General features: G+C 40.7%; 1 protein-coding gene across 4 annotated transcripts in view; it reads left to right on the top strand.

The window, feature by feature from the left end:
• slc29a4 (solute carrier family 29 member 4) overlaps window positions 1-15,969 on the top strand; it is a 29,962-nt gene that overhangs the window by 2,102 nt on the left and 11,891 nt on the right. For 2 of the 4 annotated variants that reach the window (XM_037791079.1, XM_037791075.1), the window contains exons 2-4: window positions 6,747-6,802; window positions 10,314-10,633; window positions 13,389-13,792. In XM_037791079.1, coding sequence (XP_037647007.1) covers window positions 13,558-13,792 — 235 coding nt within the window. In that variant the 5' untranslated portion in view covers window positions 6,747-6,802; window positions 10,314-10,633; window positions 13,389-13,557. The remainder of the gene's footprint in view (window positions 1-6,746; window positions 6,803-10,313; window positions 10,634-13,388; window positions 13,793-15,969) is intronic. The other 2 variants (XM_037791078.1, XM_037791076.1) reach the window with 2 other exon arrangements.

Raw genomic sequence — 15,969 nt, 5'->3', positions numbered from 1 at the left:
AACCTATTTCCATCCTCTGTTTTTATCAGTTTTCATACTTTTTTAGCCACAGTAGCCACACTGTCTTTCAACTATTGGATGGATTGCCGTGGTCCCCAGGCGATGAGTCCTAATGACTTTGGTGATCCCTGACTTTTCCTCTCGTGCCAACCTTAGGTTGACATTTGTGGTTTTGAGTGAAATGCTTTGACAGCATGCCATGTAATTTGGTGCAGACATTCATGTCCACCTAAGGATCAATTGAAATTTCTTTGGTGATCCCTTAACTCTCCTCTAGCGTCATCATCAGGTCAAAATTTCAGTTTGTCCGTGCTTCGGTTTATGACAGTGGACAACCTCGGTGTCTGAGAAGTGAAGCCAATGCTGAAGTGCCTTAAACTTGCATTATTTCTAATAGCCAGCAGGGGGCGACTCCTCTGGTTGCAAAAAGAAGTCTGATTGTATAGAAGTCGATGAGAAAATGACCCTTGATTTATTAACTCAGTAAATATTGTAAACATGAGTTTATTGTCTCAATTGCTAGTTTCTAGTCTTCATTAATACAACATGATGTTCAGTTAGTATATTTTGGTCCCATTTAGAGTCATATAGACCATAAAGCAGGGTATGCTTTAGGGCGTTGCCGCCTTGTGATTGGCAGGTCGCTACCACGACTATGTCTGGTCGGCGAGTTGTCCGTGTTTTTGTCTAACAACTTTAACCCTTTCACAGTTTGTTTTCAGTTCATGAACGTTAATATTAACATTTTGGTACTTAGCTCCACCCTCTCGTGTCACTTCTGGTTGCAAAGAACCAAGATGGCGACGGCCAAAATGCCGAACTCGAGGCTTCAAAATGGCAGTCCACAAACCAATGGGTGACGTCACGATAACTACATCCACTACTTATATACAGTCTATGTTTATGACCAAATACTTGGTCAAAAAACTAATGACAGTTCCATCAGCCTCAGTTGTACTTTGTGTTTAGTGCTAATTAGCAAATGCTAGCGCGTTAACATGCTAAACTAAGATGTTGAACATGGTAAACATTATACCTGCTAAACATCAGCATGTTAGCATTGTCATTGTGAGCATGTTGTCATGCTAGCATTCAGCTCAAAGCACTGCTGTGCAGTACAGCCTCACAGAGCCTCTAGCATGGCTGTGGAATCTTCAAGTTTACTTCCTATAAAACTCTGTAGTGTTTTCTGTAGTCAAGCAGTTTTACTTGTTTCCTAAAATGAACTGGGTGACAGTGTTGTCTGCTTGGCAGGGGAAGGTGAAGTTGACCTGGCCTTAAGCCTCTGCAGCTGATTAGACACAGATTGGTCCTGTTGCTTTACTGTGAAATACTGCAGCTGAGGACCGAGAAAAATACAATTACAGCACACACACGCTGAAACACACACAGAGGACACAAATGCACGTAGACACACACACAAGCAGGGCTGTGTAATTGAAATGGTAAAGGGGCTGGTTGTAACATGGCAACCCTTAATAAACAACGGCTGTAAGATGGAGACGATGATAATGAGAGACGCAGAGCGAGAGAGAGAGAGGAGCAATTGAATTCTAGCTCTCCGAGAGTCTCTGAGCTTTGGTTACATGGCGTTGAGTTTCAGAGCAGGGATTTGTTAAAGATGGCAAGTGTGTGAGTGTAAAGCGTGTTTAACAAAGGTCTAAAAGCTTGAACTGACTGAGAGAGAAAGCACACACATGCACACAAACAAAAACACACACTGACACACACGCAGAGAGACCGACCTCTCCAGAGAACACGGATCAGATTTGAAAGAGAAACAGCAGAACAGAACTGAACTATGAATAGCATAATCTCAGCCAAAAAAGAAGATTTCTCTCCTTCATCTGCCGCTTTCTCTATCTATCTATCTATCTATCTATCTATCTATCTATCTATCTATCTATCTATCTACCTATCTACCACTGAGAGTGGTATCAATCTTCGTACGTAAGAAACGTTTAAAGGTTCTATCTACGATATTCAGAGCATTGATGTAGCAGCAAACAAGTATTTGCTATGTAAAGATATAGAGGAGTAATGTCTACCTGAGCAGAGAATGAAGTCACTTTCCCTCTGTGTGTGTTGTAATCAGAGCTTCTCTGTGGTTTGTTTACATCGCCGAGCCAGCCGCACATGCCTTTTAGTGCATGTTAGTGCATATGAGCTTGCCCCCCTGGCTAGATCATGGCCGCCGCTCTGCACTGCTCTCATACAGCAGTTAAAGTGGATAAAGCCGGCCTGACCAACAGCATTGTTGCAGAAGCGTAGCACCCACCCTCCGGTTTCCCCCAGATTACCACTGTTAAGTTTGCCATTGTTTTCACTGTTATGATACATGTCCACAGGGGCGTTTTTTATCACGAGGGATCGCCTCGCTTCCCAGCATTGGACGCTTGATGGGCTGCCACTAGACACAAAGCATTAAGCACCTTATTGGATGAAAGCTTTTCCTTGTGGGCTGCTGCTCCTAGCTTTCAAACCGGAACCAACATTGTGGCTCATTTGGAAACTTTCTTCTCTTATATCACGAAAGTAGTTCACCGAAATGTGTTTCTGAAAACATTTTATGCAAGAAATAAGCCATGCAGTTGATAAATCTGTCTTTATTTTAGATCGACAACGCTTAGTTTAAAAGTTTCTCGGGAGTTTCCAGAAGAGGCGAGTCGCTCATGGGCGCCCCTGATTTGCATAAAGTAGCCTAGACCTCAACTTTATGCAAATGAGGAGCGGCCAACGTGACGCCACATCTCTCGAATCGCGCTGCCACGTTACCAGAATGCATTGCACAGCTGCTTACATAGACAATGAATGGGAAGCGAGGAAAGGACGGATGCTGTGGACATGTACCATCAGCGCTGTTAGCTGCTAGCTGCCGGCTCAGGGTCCTGTCTAGAAGGTAACCCGCAAATTGTGAAAACTTGCAAAAACGTGCAAAAACTCTTGCGAGACTCACTGCTCGACGACCTATCCTAACCATAACCATTCAAGGTCTATGTGTAACCTTAACCATCTCGCAAGAGTTTCCCAAATCATGGGTTATCTTCTAGACACAACCCCGGCTCAGCTTTCGCCATGTTGAGAGACGTGTGGATGCAATTGATATTCTCTGAATTTTGTATTAAGCACCTTTAAGTTCAGGGTTAGTTAAAGATTTGGTATGACGGATTAAGTGTTGTAGCCACAAGATGCCCCTTATAAGATAACATGACCTGTATGTATGTATGTATGTGTGTGTGTTTGTGTGTCACATAGACAGAGAAAAAGACAGAGCGAGGCGTTGTGCTACTCCTGTGTCGTCATGTTATTCCAGCCCAGAACAGATCACAGCCAAACATAACAATAGTGTGGATTTACAGCAAGGGCTTTCCAAGTGCTCGAGGCGCTTTCCAGTTTACACGGCTACTTAGAGCGGGAGCGGGTGTGTGCAAGAGTGTGTGCGTATACTCTGTTTGAGTGTGTTTGCATTTTTAGGCACGTCCTGGGAGACAAAAAGATACTGAGATAATTTGTGCATGCAGAGCAGTGAGAGATTATGTGCCTGTGTGTATCTGTGCAGCCTGCAGAAATAGTAAGAACACTACCGTGTGTGTGTGTGTGTGTGTGTGTGTGTGTGTGTGTCTGAACACATCATTAAAGCTCACTAATTCACACATTGTACTGTATATAGTGTCTTTAATCTTTAAACAACCAATATATAATATGTTAATTAGTGAGCTTTTGATGTTCTGGTAGGTGGATTTTGTTACCTTTAGACAGAACCAGCCTGGCTTTTTCCCCATTTTCAGTCTTTGTGCTAAACTAAGCTAACTGGCTGTAGCATTATATTTAACGGAGGGACATGAGTGTGGTATTTATCTTCTTATCTCACTCTCTGCAAGAAAGCAAATAAGCGAAATTTCCCAAAATTTTGAAATATTCCTTATGCACTATGGAATAGAGTGCTCCAGGGATGACGTCTTTTTGTAGGCCAATCAGGAAGTTAGCATCGCTTTGGTTACCTCGACAAAAAGCCAATGAGATTTTTCTATTGGGTTTTGGATTATTGCAGAAAATAAGCTCTGTGGCAAACAAACGTTTATGATACTCAGCAAGATAATCTCCACAAATGAACACCACTTTTATGATTTTTGAGGCGTAAATGCAATCGCAAGAAGTAAAAAGCTAACGTTAGGCTATAAATGAACTACAGCACGGTCACATCAGTGCGAGTATACACAACGAGGCTGTGAAGGCTTTATTGGTGTATTTTATGTCGTAGAATAAAACGTTAAAACCTCTTAAGCTTGTGATAACCACAGACCTTATTTCAGGCATCTAACTAAAAACCCATTAAAAAAAACATTGACTTTGAGACGAAGGAATCAAAAGTGCTTAAAATGCTAACTCATTTCCAGGTTTTAGGACTCATTCCTGTAGCACTCAATAGTATGGCTAGATTCCTAATCAGGTCACAGATTCTGATGGGTCACAGAATTGTGTGTAACACTGGCAAGCAGTGACTCAATCCTGACCTCTCTCTCCAGTCCACAGTGCTTCACTGCATGTCAGATGAAATATATCTATTTTCTCTCTCCTCTCTCTCTTTGTCACATCTCAGTAGAGTCTCAATAGTGAAGATAGACTCTCTCTGACTCTTTCCCCCCCCGATGTACCTGTTCCCGCCTCCTCTATACGCCTCTTTGCTTTCATTTCCCTCCAATTCCACTCAGCTACATCGCACACCGTCAGAGTACACTCTGCTCTCTCGCTAGAAAAACCCTGCAGTCTGTTACAGCTTTCTCTGCTTGCTCTTGTGTGAACTCTCTTCTTTCTTTCTCCTCCCCTGGAATCCCTTTCTCCCTCTCTTCCCTCGCTCTCTCCATCTCTATGAACAACTCATTTCTCTGTGCTCCTCTTTCCTCAGAAACTGCAGCTTTTCTACTCTCTCTTTCTTAACTTTCTATCTGTCTTCATCCTTTCTGTCCCTGTATCTTCATCTCCACCTCTTCTTTCTTCTTCTTCCCCCTCTTCCCTTTCTCCATCTGGGCTCATCCCTCGATCCCTCCGTCTCTGCATTTACACCTGTCTCTTTCATTTCATCCCTCTTCTTCTTCACCTGCCTGCCTCGCACATCATTACCTCCTTCTTTTCTTCCTCCTGCCGGTGCCTATTTCTCTCCCTCTCTCCTGTCTTCCTCTAACCGTGTGATAGGATTAAGGCCCCATCTGTCTCTCTCTCTCTTTCATTTTTTTGTCGTTTTTTTGGTGGCTTTGCTCTCATTTTCTTGTCGTCATTTCTCTAATTTGCCTATTTCCCCGCCTCTCTCTGTCTTTCTTTATCTCTTTTCTCCAGAGGTGAGCGGAGGTGGCGACAGGCGGTAGTACTATCAGTATGCAGAGTCATGGTGCTGTGGCTCTGCCGTCATTGATTGAACTAGCAGCTAAATATAGACACTGTCGAGGCTCAGCATCTTTACCAGGCTGGAAGGAGGGGATGGATGAGCGGATGGAGGGATAGACACACGTACACACACACACACACACACACACACACACACACACACACACACACAACTGTGAGCTAGTGTTAGAGAGTAAATAGTGGATATACATGTAATAAATCCGTATAAAATGAATGCATACACACAGCAAACACACATAAAAAGGTTAAAATGAAGTGCTTTCTCTCTCTCACACACACACACACACACACATTCACAGACTTATCGACACTTCAGTCAGTACAGTCCCGCAGGCTGTTGGTTGTACAGAAAAATAATTCCATTTAAGTGAAGGAGGCGTAACATGGTCTGACCTTTTCACACATTCATAACAGAGAGCTGTGGAGAAAAATATTTATAGGACACACACACACACACACACACACACTCACACACACACACACACACACACACACACACACACCAAAAACTCAGCAGTAACTCATTCTTTCTGGACAGATTGCTGTGGGCCAAAACAACATGACGAACAATTACTATTAGCATAAATCCAGAGCTGCAAGGCTTCCCACAAGCTGAGCAAGGAGGAAGAAAAAAGCCACAGACACACAAAGAGAGAGAGAGGCAGGCATTCAGCCAAATGGAGAGCTAGACAGGCAGACAGAAATCTGGCAACTTCATTATAACAAAGGCAGACAGGTAAAGTGAGAGTCAGACAGGTAAACAAACAGCCAGCTAAAGAGATAAGCAGGCAGACAACCAGAAAACAACGCCCTCGTGATCCAGAGGATTTTAAGCAGATTAAATTCATCTCAAGAACGTGTTTCTGGACCGGCATCAAAACGCTCGCTGTGCCACACGATATGTTTGTGTGTCTCATAAAGAACAGTTTGCTTGATGAATCACAGATTAGTGTTGTTTCATTGTCCGGACACAGCGCTGTTTCAAATGCAGTTGGCATTTCCCAGTATTTCTTTGGCTTTCATTGCTGCAGTTTTGTATCTTTTTGTCACTGTTACTGTGAATTGTGTTTTTATTTCCTTGGATGGCAATGTGGAACTGAAAAGAATTGGGAAATTAACTATCATTTCTGTGTTAATATTTACTTATCGTGAGTATTTAGGCCTGATTTTGACCAAAGGTTAACAGTCGGCACAGCAGCACTCTATTTAAAGGTTCCCTGTGGAGTTTTTCCACCTCTAGTATCACCGCTATGGAGCTGTTTTTCTATGAGCTTCTGTTTCTCCCACCTTTGTTTATCTTGTCAGTCCTGCCAATGGTTTCACACAATTCATCTGATCTACAGGTGCCGGATAACACACCAAGATATACTGCAATGCAAACAGAAGAAGAAGACTGCAAGTGAGTAAACATGGATGGAAACAATGCTGGATTTAAAATATTTTTAAAAATCAACTTTGCAGATGTTTTGTGAGGAAGGAAATGCATTCGACCCATTTGTTAGAGCTCAAGGATACACAAGATGTGTTTTCGTGAGTAACAATGTATGTGAACATTTTCCACACGGCAGCTTTAAATCATCCACATATGATTTTTTTGTTTGTTTTGTTTTTACAGAAAATGCAGTGGGTAAATGTTTTAATTTCTCTCTCTCTCGCTCTCTCTCTCTCTCTCTCTCTCTCAACCACCAGCCAGCCCAACTTACCTTTAAATCAAAATTTAAACTATTTCAAATGTATATTAAGACTAAATGTTTATGTTACTTTGAGTTAAGTGCTAAAGTCAGCATGTGCTGATGTCTAGCAGGTATATTTATTGTGTTCACCATCTTAGTTTAGCATGTTAGCATGCAGGTAGTTATTTAGTCATTAACCAAAGTATTTTTTAAACTTTTACCCGATGATGGCACTAGATGAAAAGTCAGGGCATCACCAAAGTATTTACAATTTATTCTGAGGAGGACATGAATCCATCTAGTAGTTGTAATATTTCAGTCTGGAACAAAGAGCCGTGCCGCTAGCAAGGCTAAAAACAGGCAGACAGCAACTTGTTGAGCCACAACAGGTGAAATATGTGCTTTACTGTAGGCCTACGGCTTCTACAGTAAAGCACAAGTTAATAATGTAAATGTACTGCTGTAATTCTTTTTTGTTCTAAATCTGTTGTCAAACCTAGAGACAAAAAACAGCGATCGTATTGAGTTCTCAGGAGCATCGAGGTCCAGAACAATCTTGTGTCTATACTGTCTTTCCAAAGCTGTGATGGCTTTGAACAGAATGAGGTTACTTGTTGGAATACAGCTTTGTCTTTTGCTTTATTGTACTCTTTGAAATACTTTTCTTTTGTGTATGTGTAGCATACCCCTGTTGCATAGTAAGGTACATTCTGTATAATATATACTTTTTTTTTTTTTACATGTTGTTAATATTTCTACATGTGTTTTGGGCCGATACAGTTTCTGTTTCATTTGTGTCTTCTCCCATGATGATAGACATCACTGGATTAATTTTCCCTTGTAGGCATACAACACGTGCCAGGAGGATGTTGATGAAATCAAAAATAGAAATCCAGCATATCAAAGGGAATTCTCTCTGTACATAATCTTCAAATGATCAGCATGATATTTTTTCTAAATGCCATAATTCACCACAGAACAGATTCAGTATTCAGGTGGGATAAACCTTTTACATGATGCACTACATCATTTGATACAGTTGATGTTTGATGCGCTCTGTGATGTTAAGCCAGAAGTTAGGTGAACTGAATTTTTTGCATTAGTCAAAACAGTATCTTTCATCTGACAGCATGCAAAGACAGAGACTCTAAACAAATTGCATTCAAACTCACAACCTCACATCCTGCAATGCAGCTGCAGCAGCAGATCCTGGGTCTGTTGTATTGCACACCTGAAAAGACAGCTATACCATTTAGCTAATTCCCATCTCGCTCTGCTCCGCTATGGCAACAGTGGGGGTGTGCAATATGACGGAGCCCCTGCCAATGATAAAGCATTAGCATATTGAACTGAACTGATAAAACTGTCAATCACACAGAGGCGTCCAGTGCCAGTATTGTCTGTGTGTGGCTGTGTGAATGTGACTTTCCCTCTATTGTTCTTTTTATTCTTTCATAGCCACTGTTTTTCTTATCTATATGCTTTGACAACACACATATTTCACATGCCAATAAAGCCAGATCAAATTGGAAAAAAAGACAAAGAGAAAATCTTGAATGAAAAAATCACAACTTTATAATGTTCCTGCAGGATCTCCTCGGATTTATGCGCTCAACTGAAAATTCAGCAAATTTAAAGCGATCTTATCCTATTTAATTTGTATTTTTTATATCTTCTATCATCACTATAATGTTCATAATTGGCTTATTGCTGTGAATATGCCTTTTAAATATACTGAGAGGATTTGTATCTGTTTATGTGGTATATATGGTGAATTATACTGTAGCTGCTGATCACAAGTTATAATAGCCTATATTAGGGATGGGCAATATGGCCAAAATCTCGATCTAGGTAATGTCATACCTCGATAACGATACGTATCACAATATAGCATGTTTTCTGGTAATAGTCTATACGAAATAATAATGAAGCCTATTTTTGTGTACCCGTGTGAATTAAATCCTTGACAAATGTAAATACAGACTATTTCATCTCTATCTCATTTAATAAAGAACTCAAAACAGTTTCAAGTGACAAATAACCCAATATTACACAGATGCAACATATTGCACTGTCCCAATTTAACCTATTGTACTGTCCCTATTTAACATATTGCACTGTCCTTATTTAAAATATTGCACTGTCCCTATTTAACATATTGCACTGTCCCTATTTAACATATTGCACTGTCCCTATTTAACATATTACACTGTCCCTATTTAACATATTGCACTGTCCTTATTTAAAATATTGCACTGTCCCTATTTAACATATTACACTGTCCCTATTTAACATATTGCACTGTCCTTATTTAAAATATTGCACTGTCCCTATTTAACATATTGCACTGTCCCTATTTAACATATTGCACTGTCCTTATTTAAAATATTGCACTGTCCCTATTTAACATATTGCACTGTCCCTATTTAACATATTGCACTGTCCCTATTTAACATATTGCACTGTCCCTATTTAACATATTGCACTGTCCCTATTTAACATATTACACTGTCCCTATTTAACATATTGCACTGTCCTTATTTAAAATATTGCACTGTCCCTATTTAACATATTACACTGTCCCTATTTAACATATTGCACTGTCCTTATTTAAAATATTGCACTGTCCCTATTTAATATATTGCACTGTCCCTATTTAACATATTGCACTGTCCCTATTTAACATATTGCACTGTCCCTATTTAACATATTGCACTGTCCTTATTTAAAATATTACACTGTCCCTATTTAATATATTGCACTGTCCCTATTTAACATATTGCACTGTCCCTATTTAACATATTGCACTGTCCCTATTTAACATATTGCACTGTCCTTATTTAAAATATTGCACTGTCCCTATTTAACATATTGCACTTTCCCAATTTAACATATTGCACTGTCCTTAAGTTAGTACTTGTTATTGTAATTGTGGATCATGATATCTCGATATATGATTTCATCACGATATGATTGAAAGACAGTAAGTTATCATATTGAATTATCGCCCAGCCCTAGTTATTATTAAAAAGTCATTCCAGCATTTAGTCTTTTTCCTCCCTTGACATTTTTTTTTTTTAATCCCAGTTTAATAGCATGCTACATTTTATGATGTGTACAGAAACACTTAATAATTTAAAGCACGCCTGAAACGGTATGCAAAGTGTTTTTTTTCTGAAGGGATAAAAAAGTTATTAAACATGCATTTTTGATGGTTTCCTCCTCCACTCTTAACAGTGCGTTTGAAAAGACTGATTGCAAAAGATGAAGAGCCAGAGGCAACAACCCCCTCCTCCTCCTCCTCCTCTTCCTCTCTCTCTCTCTCCTCCCCCCTCCTCTCATCCATCCATCTACGCTTCCTCTCCTCTGCTGCTGCTGGATGGTGCGTTAGGAGCGCATGTAGGCAGGACAGCACCGGGGGCTTCCCTTGTGTCTGATGGAGACGGGCTGAGGAGGGACCAGGTCCAGGTCCGGCTGAGACCACCTCGAGGATCCCGCAGGAAGGACTCCGCTCCTGCTGCTGGAAGCGCCGGAGGGGGAGAGAGGAGACACCAGAGGTAAAGGGGCCATTAATAACCTGTTGTTGGTGTGTTTTTGTGTTTCATTCTGAGGAAGAGAAGCCACCGCAGACAAAAACACAAGGATGGATGGAAAAAGCCACATTTAAACCTTTGTTGGACTTGATTGGGACCGTTTTTAATGATGATTTAGAAAAATTAGAATAACTGAGAGAGCATCTCTGTGTCCTCACAGACGTCGTGCTTTTTTTTTGTTGTTGTTGCATTTAATCAATCATAATTGTAATTTTGCTCACGCGCCTGTATAGTAGCTATAACAAGCAGAACACGTGCAGCTTAATTGATTTGGAGTTAAACGCATTTAACACAAAGATGTATTTCCTCGGGTATATATTGTGTGCTTTAAGTGTAAGATCAGGTGATTTTTCATCACTGTTGATGTTCATTTTTATCATTATATAAGTAAACAATAGAAACTGCAGCGTGATATTAGACTGCAATTCAATTATGGTCGCAGGCTGGAGCCTTTTAATTTAAAGGAGGAGGGCTGAGGGCGCCGCCTCAAGTCTGGAAACTGAAACTGCAACATGGCTCTGTGTGTATGTGAAGTGAATTGGCATCAGATTTAAAGCTTCAGTAGGCAGAACTTTTTTGGCATCATTGGGCAAAAATTGCATAACAACCTTTCAGCATATTGTAATTCAGGTGTTCTGAGAGAAAACTAGACTTCTGCACCTCCTCATGGCTCTGTTTTCAGGCTTTAGAACATCTAGCCTGTGACGGGAGATTTTGGCCAATCACAGGTCATTTCAGAGAGAGAGCGTTCCTATTGGCTGTGCTCCGGCTGGTGGGCGGTGCTTGGTATTTCCTTAAATGGTCTCAACATGGCTGCCGTGTCACAAACTTTCTCATTTTTATAGCTAAACAGTACACTACAAGATGATTCTGAAAACATCTGAGGAGAGAAATATGCATTATAGTAACAGAATACTGATTCATATTTGATCAGCGCTGCATTGTTTGACCGTTTGTTCAGAGTTCTTGAGTGATTGACAGCTGCTAAGAGACGGCAAGGCTCCAGCTCAGCTCTGATTGGTTGTTTTTCTCCTGTCTCATGCACTACTGTCAGGATATAGTGACCGTTTAATAAAAATAACTTTTTTTTAATCATATTTGCTCCAATTCTACCCACTGCTGCTTTAAAACAACCACACAAGCTTTTCTCAATAGTGATGGTATCCAGGAGAGGCAGTCTCTATTTAATCACACATCTCCCTGTTTCTCTGCATCTCTACCGGAGGCCAGGATGAGCCCAAATTACAGAGATGATAACCTTCTTACATCATCTGATCCTGCAGCCGGGGTTTTAAAATAGGATCTCACCCTGAAAACAAAGCAGGTCCATGAGTGATGCTGCTTCATTTAGTAGGCCAGGAGTGAAGCCTAAATCGCAGGGCATCAGAGGTGAGCAGGCCGGCAGGCAGCGAGGCCGCCCGCAGGGTTGATGTGTGGTGACAGAGCTGGATTGTGTGTTTTGTGTGACCACACGGGTCTGCATATAGATGAGCTTTTGTGCCTTTTAGTGTGTGTGTGTGTTTGCATACGGAACAATGTCGACACCCATTTATATTGATCCAGCTGGGAACAATAACAGTTCCCTGTTGACCCAAATGAATGAAAGCAGCTTATTGAGTGATGTTTCAGCTGCTGGTCTCTGTGTTACACTTTCAGTCATGTTTAATAGAGCTGAATGTTTTGTCAATTAATTGACAAGCTCAGGAAATTTATCAGAAACTATTTTGCTATTTGATTAATCGATGAGGTATTTCTCATTACTGTAAACAGAATATCTTTGGGGTTTTGGACCGTTGATTGAACAAAACAAGCAATGTAAAGACGTCAACTTGGACTGTAGGATAATGGGCATCTTGCAGTATTTCCTGATGTTTTATAGATCAGACGATTAATCAGTTAATCAAGAAAATAACCGTCAGATTAAATGATAATGAAAGTGATCACTAGTTGCAGCTGTACTGCATGATAATACATGTAAAGTACAACAGCAGCCCTTTACACTTGTAAGCAGTATTTTGTTTTTTATTGGTTACTTCACTTTGGATTTCCCAGAATTCATTAGCTAATTAAGAAGCCGTTATGTCAGCTGATTTATTTAAAATTATATTGTTGTGGCTTCTTATCCTGTTAAACTACACTTCTTATTCAGACAGATAACTTGATTGACTTAAACTGATTGGTTTATTGAAGAATCAATCAACAAAATGTCAGAAAATGGAGAAAAAGGCCCGTCACAATTTCCCCCAAGCCCAAACTGATGTCTTGACGGTGCTTGTTTTGTCCGAATTACAGTCAAAAACCCAAAGATATTCAATAAAACAGAGAAAAACAGCAATTCCTCACATTTGAGAAGCTTGAACCAGTAAAGGTTTGGCATTTTTATTTAATTGATCATCAAAATTGTGGTTAATATGATTAATTTCCTGTCAGTCTCTTCTCTTTTAGATTGGTTGCAGTGCCTGTTTGTTGAATGCAGAGCTGCATTTCTGCTCACCTTGTCTGTCACCCAGTCATGCATCCTTTGTCACTCTGTCGGTCTCATTTAATATGCCTCTCACACATTCACAGACACACAGCAAACTATGTTTCTTTGGAGTGTCTAACCTTGACTCTTGTCACTTTCAGCAAGGCACTGACAGATTTCCTTTTTTTATCTCTGCCTCGTCTTTCACATTTTAATTCAGTTTCTGCTTCTGTCTCCTGTTGTGTCTCCCTGCAGATCCTCCATCACCTGAAGGTCTCCTGCCTCTCTCCAGGGTGTGTCTCTGGGATTGTGTTTAACATGCACACTCCCAAGAGTGTGTAGCTTGTAAAGTCAAGAGGAGTGTTTAGTGTGTGTGTGTGTGTGTGTGTGTGTGTGTGTGTGCGTGTATACTTGTAGTGCAGAGATGGGCTCGGTGGGAGCAGAGCGCCGCAGGCCCACACCGGTCCAAATGCCCGAGGAGAGGGATGTGTGGAGGGATGGAGGAAGAGCTGGATGGAGGGAGGGAGGTAGGGAGGGCTGGAGGGAGGGAAGAGAGAGCGGCGTGGTGCAGAGCTACAGCTTCGACTCGTACCAGCTGGAGGAGGAGGAGATCAGTAAAGACGCCCCGGAGCGAGGAGTGCTGGCGCTGTCCGAGCCCGGTGAGGGAGTTTCTCTTCTGTCTATCTGTGTGTGTGTGTGTCTGGTTTTATAAATAGACAAGGAACAAGGAAAGAGGGAAGGAAAGAGATCAATATATCAACAACAACAATTTATCAAAGTGAAAAAAAAACACACTACAAACTTCTATTCCAAAACACCAGGAAAAGCAAAGTGTTTATAGATGAATAGACAGGTATTACATTTTTAAATAATGTCCTATATGTGTATATACAGAAGGTGGTATATATAATATCCATATTTACTGCCAGGTTCCCCCAGTGATTCCAGAGATTTAATGTGAAATGGATGGTGGTTTTATAGGCTACACAACTTGCGTTGTTATATGCAAATAACAACCTTTTTGGAGGGTAATGAGGGAACGACAGTAGAGTCTGATGGCACACTCCCATTTTTAAAAGAAAGCCCTGCATTGCATGTTTTTGTAGAATATTTCACCTTTATTTCCTGAGAAACAAGAAAGGAAGAGAGGAAGGACGGGGAGATAGATTTATCAGATCAATACATGAATACATAAGTTCTTCACTCCAGTGCAGTAATCTTATCTTAGTGTTAACCAGTCTTGTTTCATTTTTATTATTATGTGCTATATATTCTATTAAAGTCAAACTAAAATTAAAATAATTTTAATAAGAGGAATATTAGTATAGCTTATATATCTTTGGTGTTTGCTCTGACTTGTGTATTTATTTGGTGAAAATTGTCATCACCAAAGAGAAGAGCTGCCGATGACTCAGCAGGCGTTGAAGTTAAATGAGCGAAAATTAACATCTAAGCTTCCATATTCCAGGTGGAAGCTATTTAGCCTAGCTAGATTCACCTTTATGAGTGGACAGGGTCAGGCGGCCAATGAACATATAACACCATACATAATCAATGCTATGTGTGCTTGCTGAAATAGGATGAAAAAACTCTTGTAGTTGACAGTGCGTCTCCTAGCAACGCCCACGCTTAAATGTCAGTCAACCGCTGCCACATGTGTTGCATGTGTTTGCAGATGATGGTTGAGGCTGAGAGAATAATAACAGTGACACAGAGAGAGAAAATGTGAAAATAAAACAGGATGCTGGCCTGTTAAAAGAAAACTGCTGTGTTGCCTGGTTACTCAGGTTGCATAAAGGGCACGTTAATCAGATCACAAGTGACCAAGGACCCACAGCGGAGGCCCTAGATAAGAAACCCCTCTCTCTTCTCAGTCTCATCCTTTGCCTCTGTCTCTCTTTCTCCTGCAGCTGTCAGTCTCCATATCTCAGTGTACCGCAACAAAATAGAAGAGTCTGCCTTTTCCCTTAAAGAAAAAAAGAGAGACACAGGTTTGGAAAGGCAGACTCAAAGACTGAATTAACCCGAGCCTATCATTACAGTCCTGCACCTATTCTACCGTCTGTGGTTCTACTAAGGGACTGTCGGAAAATTATTTGGGAGTGAGAGGGGGTCAGAGAAGGGGGAGGGTGGTGTAATTTTTCTATTGGCTGAAAGAGTAGTCTGACTTTTTTGGGAGAGCAGGAGAGGGTCTTTTTTCAGTCTAAATTAATATTTTATTTCAGCCTTCCTTTGCATTATAGTTAATAGTTACATAAATAGCAATCTTGGAACCCATCAGTTATCAGTCTGATGACAGGCCGAGGCCGAGCCAAGACTTCCTTTTCCGTGCGCTGCTCATTGTTTACAGTTCGATTAGCACCTTGAGATGCGAGAATGGAGTTGGAGTTAAGAGACGACGTGTACGACCCGATTGTTTCACAAGTTTACAAGCTAATTTCAAACCAATAAAAAGCTGAATCATCGTCAGACGATAACCGGTGGGTTCCCAGATTGAATGTCGGCCAATGATTTCCGCCTCTTTTGCTCTCCGCACAGAATGTTTTACCTTAGGGGTGTAAGAAAATTTCAATACACATGAGATACTGTATCGATTCTCAAAAACACTGTCAAATTTTAATTAATGGTTTACATACAAAGATTCGTGGCAGACAGTGGTTCATTTTGTGTTCTTTAGCCATTTGAATCTTCCTCTCCAAAGTAACAAACTGAGACAGGAAGTGGCATAATGGTGGAGTGTTCTTTATACAATGACAGTTTTCCTAAAGTTAGATTTTTAAAAAAGTGCAATATATCGCTGCCCCTCACCACCCAAACAATTTTTATACAGTCCATA

Source organism: Sebastes umbrosus, chromosome 14, assembly GCF_015220745.1.
Source record: "Sebastes umbrosus isolate fSebUmb1 chromosome 14, fSebUmb1.pri, whole genome shotgun sequence".
Taxonomy (NCBI): Eukaryota; Metazoa; Chordata; class Actinopteri; order Perciformes; family Sebastidae; genus Sebastes; species Sebastes umbrosus.
The sequence above is the reverse complement of the archived record's forward strand: the minus strand, read 5'-3'. Positions and strand labels throughout refer to the sequence as shown.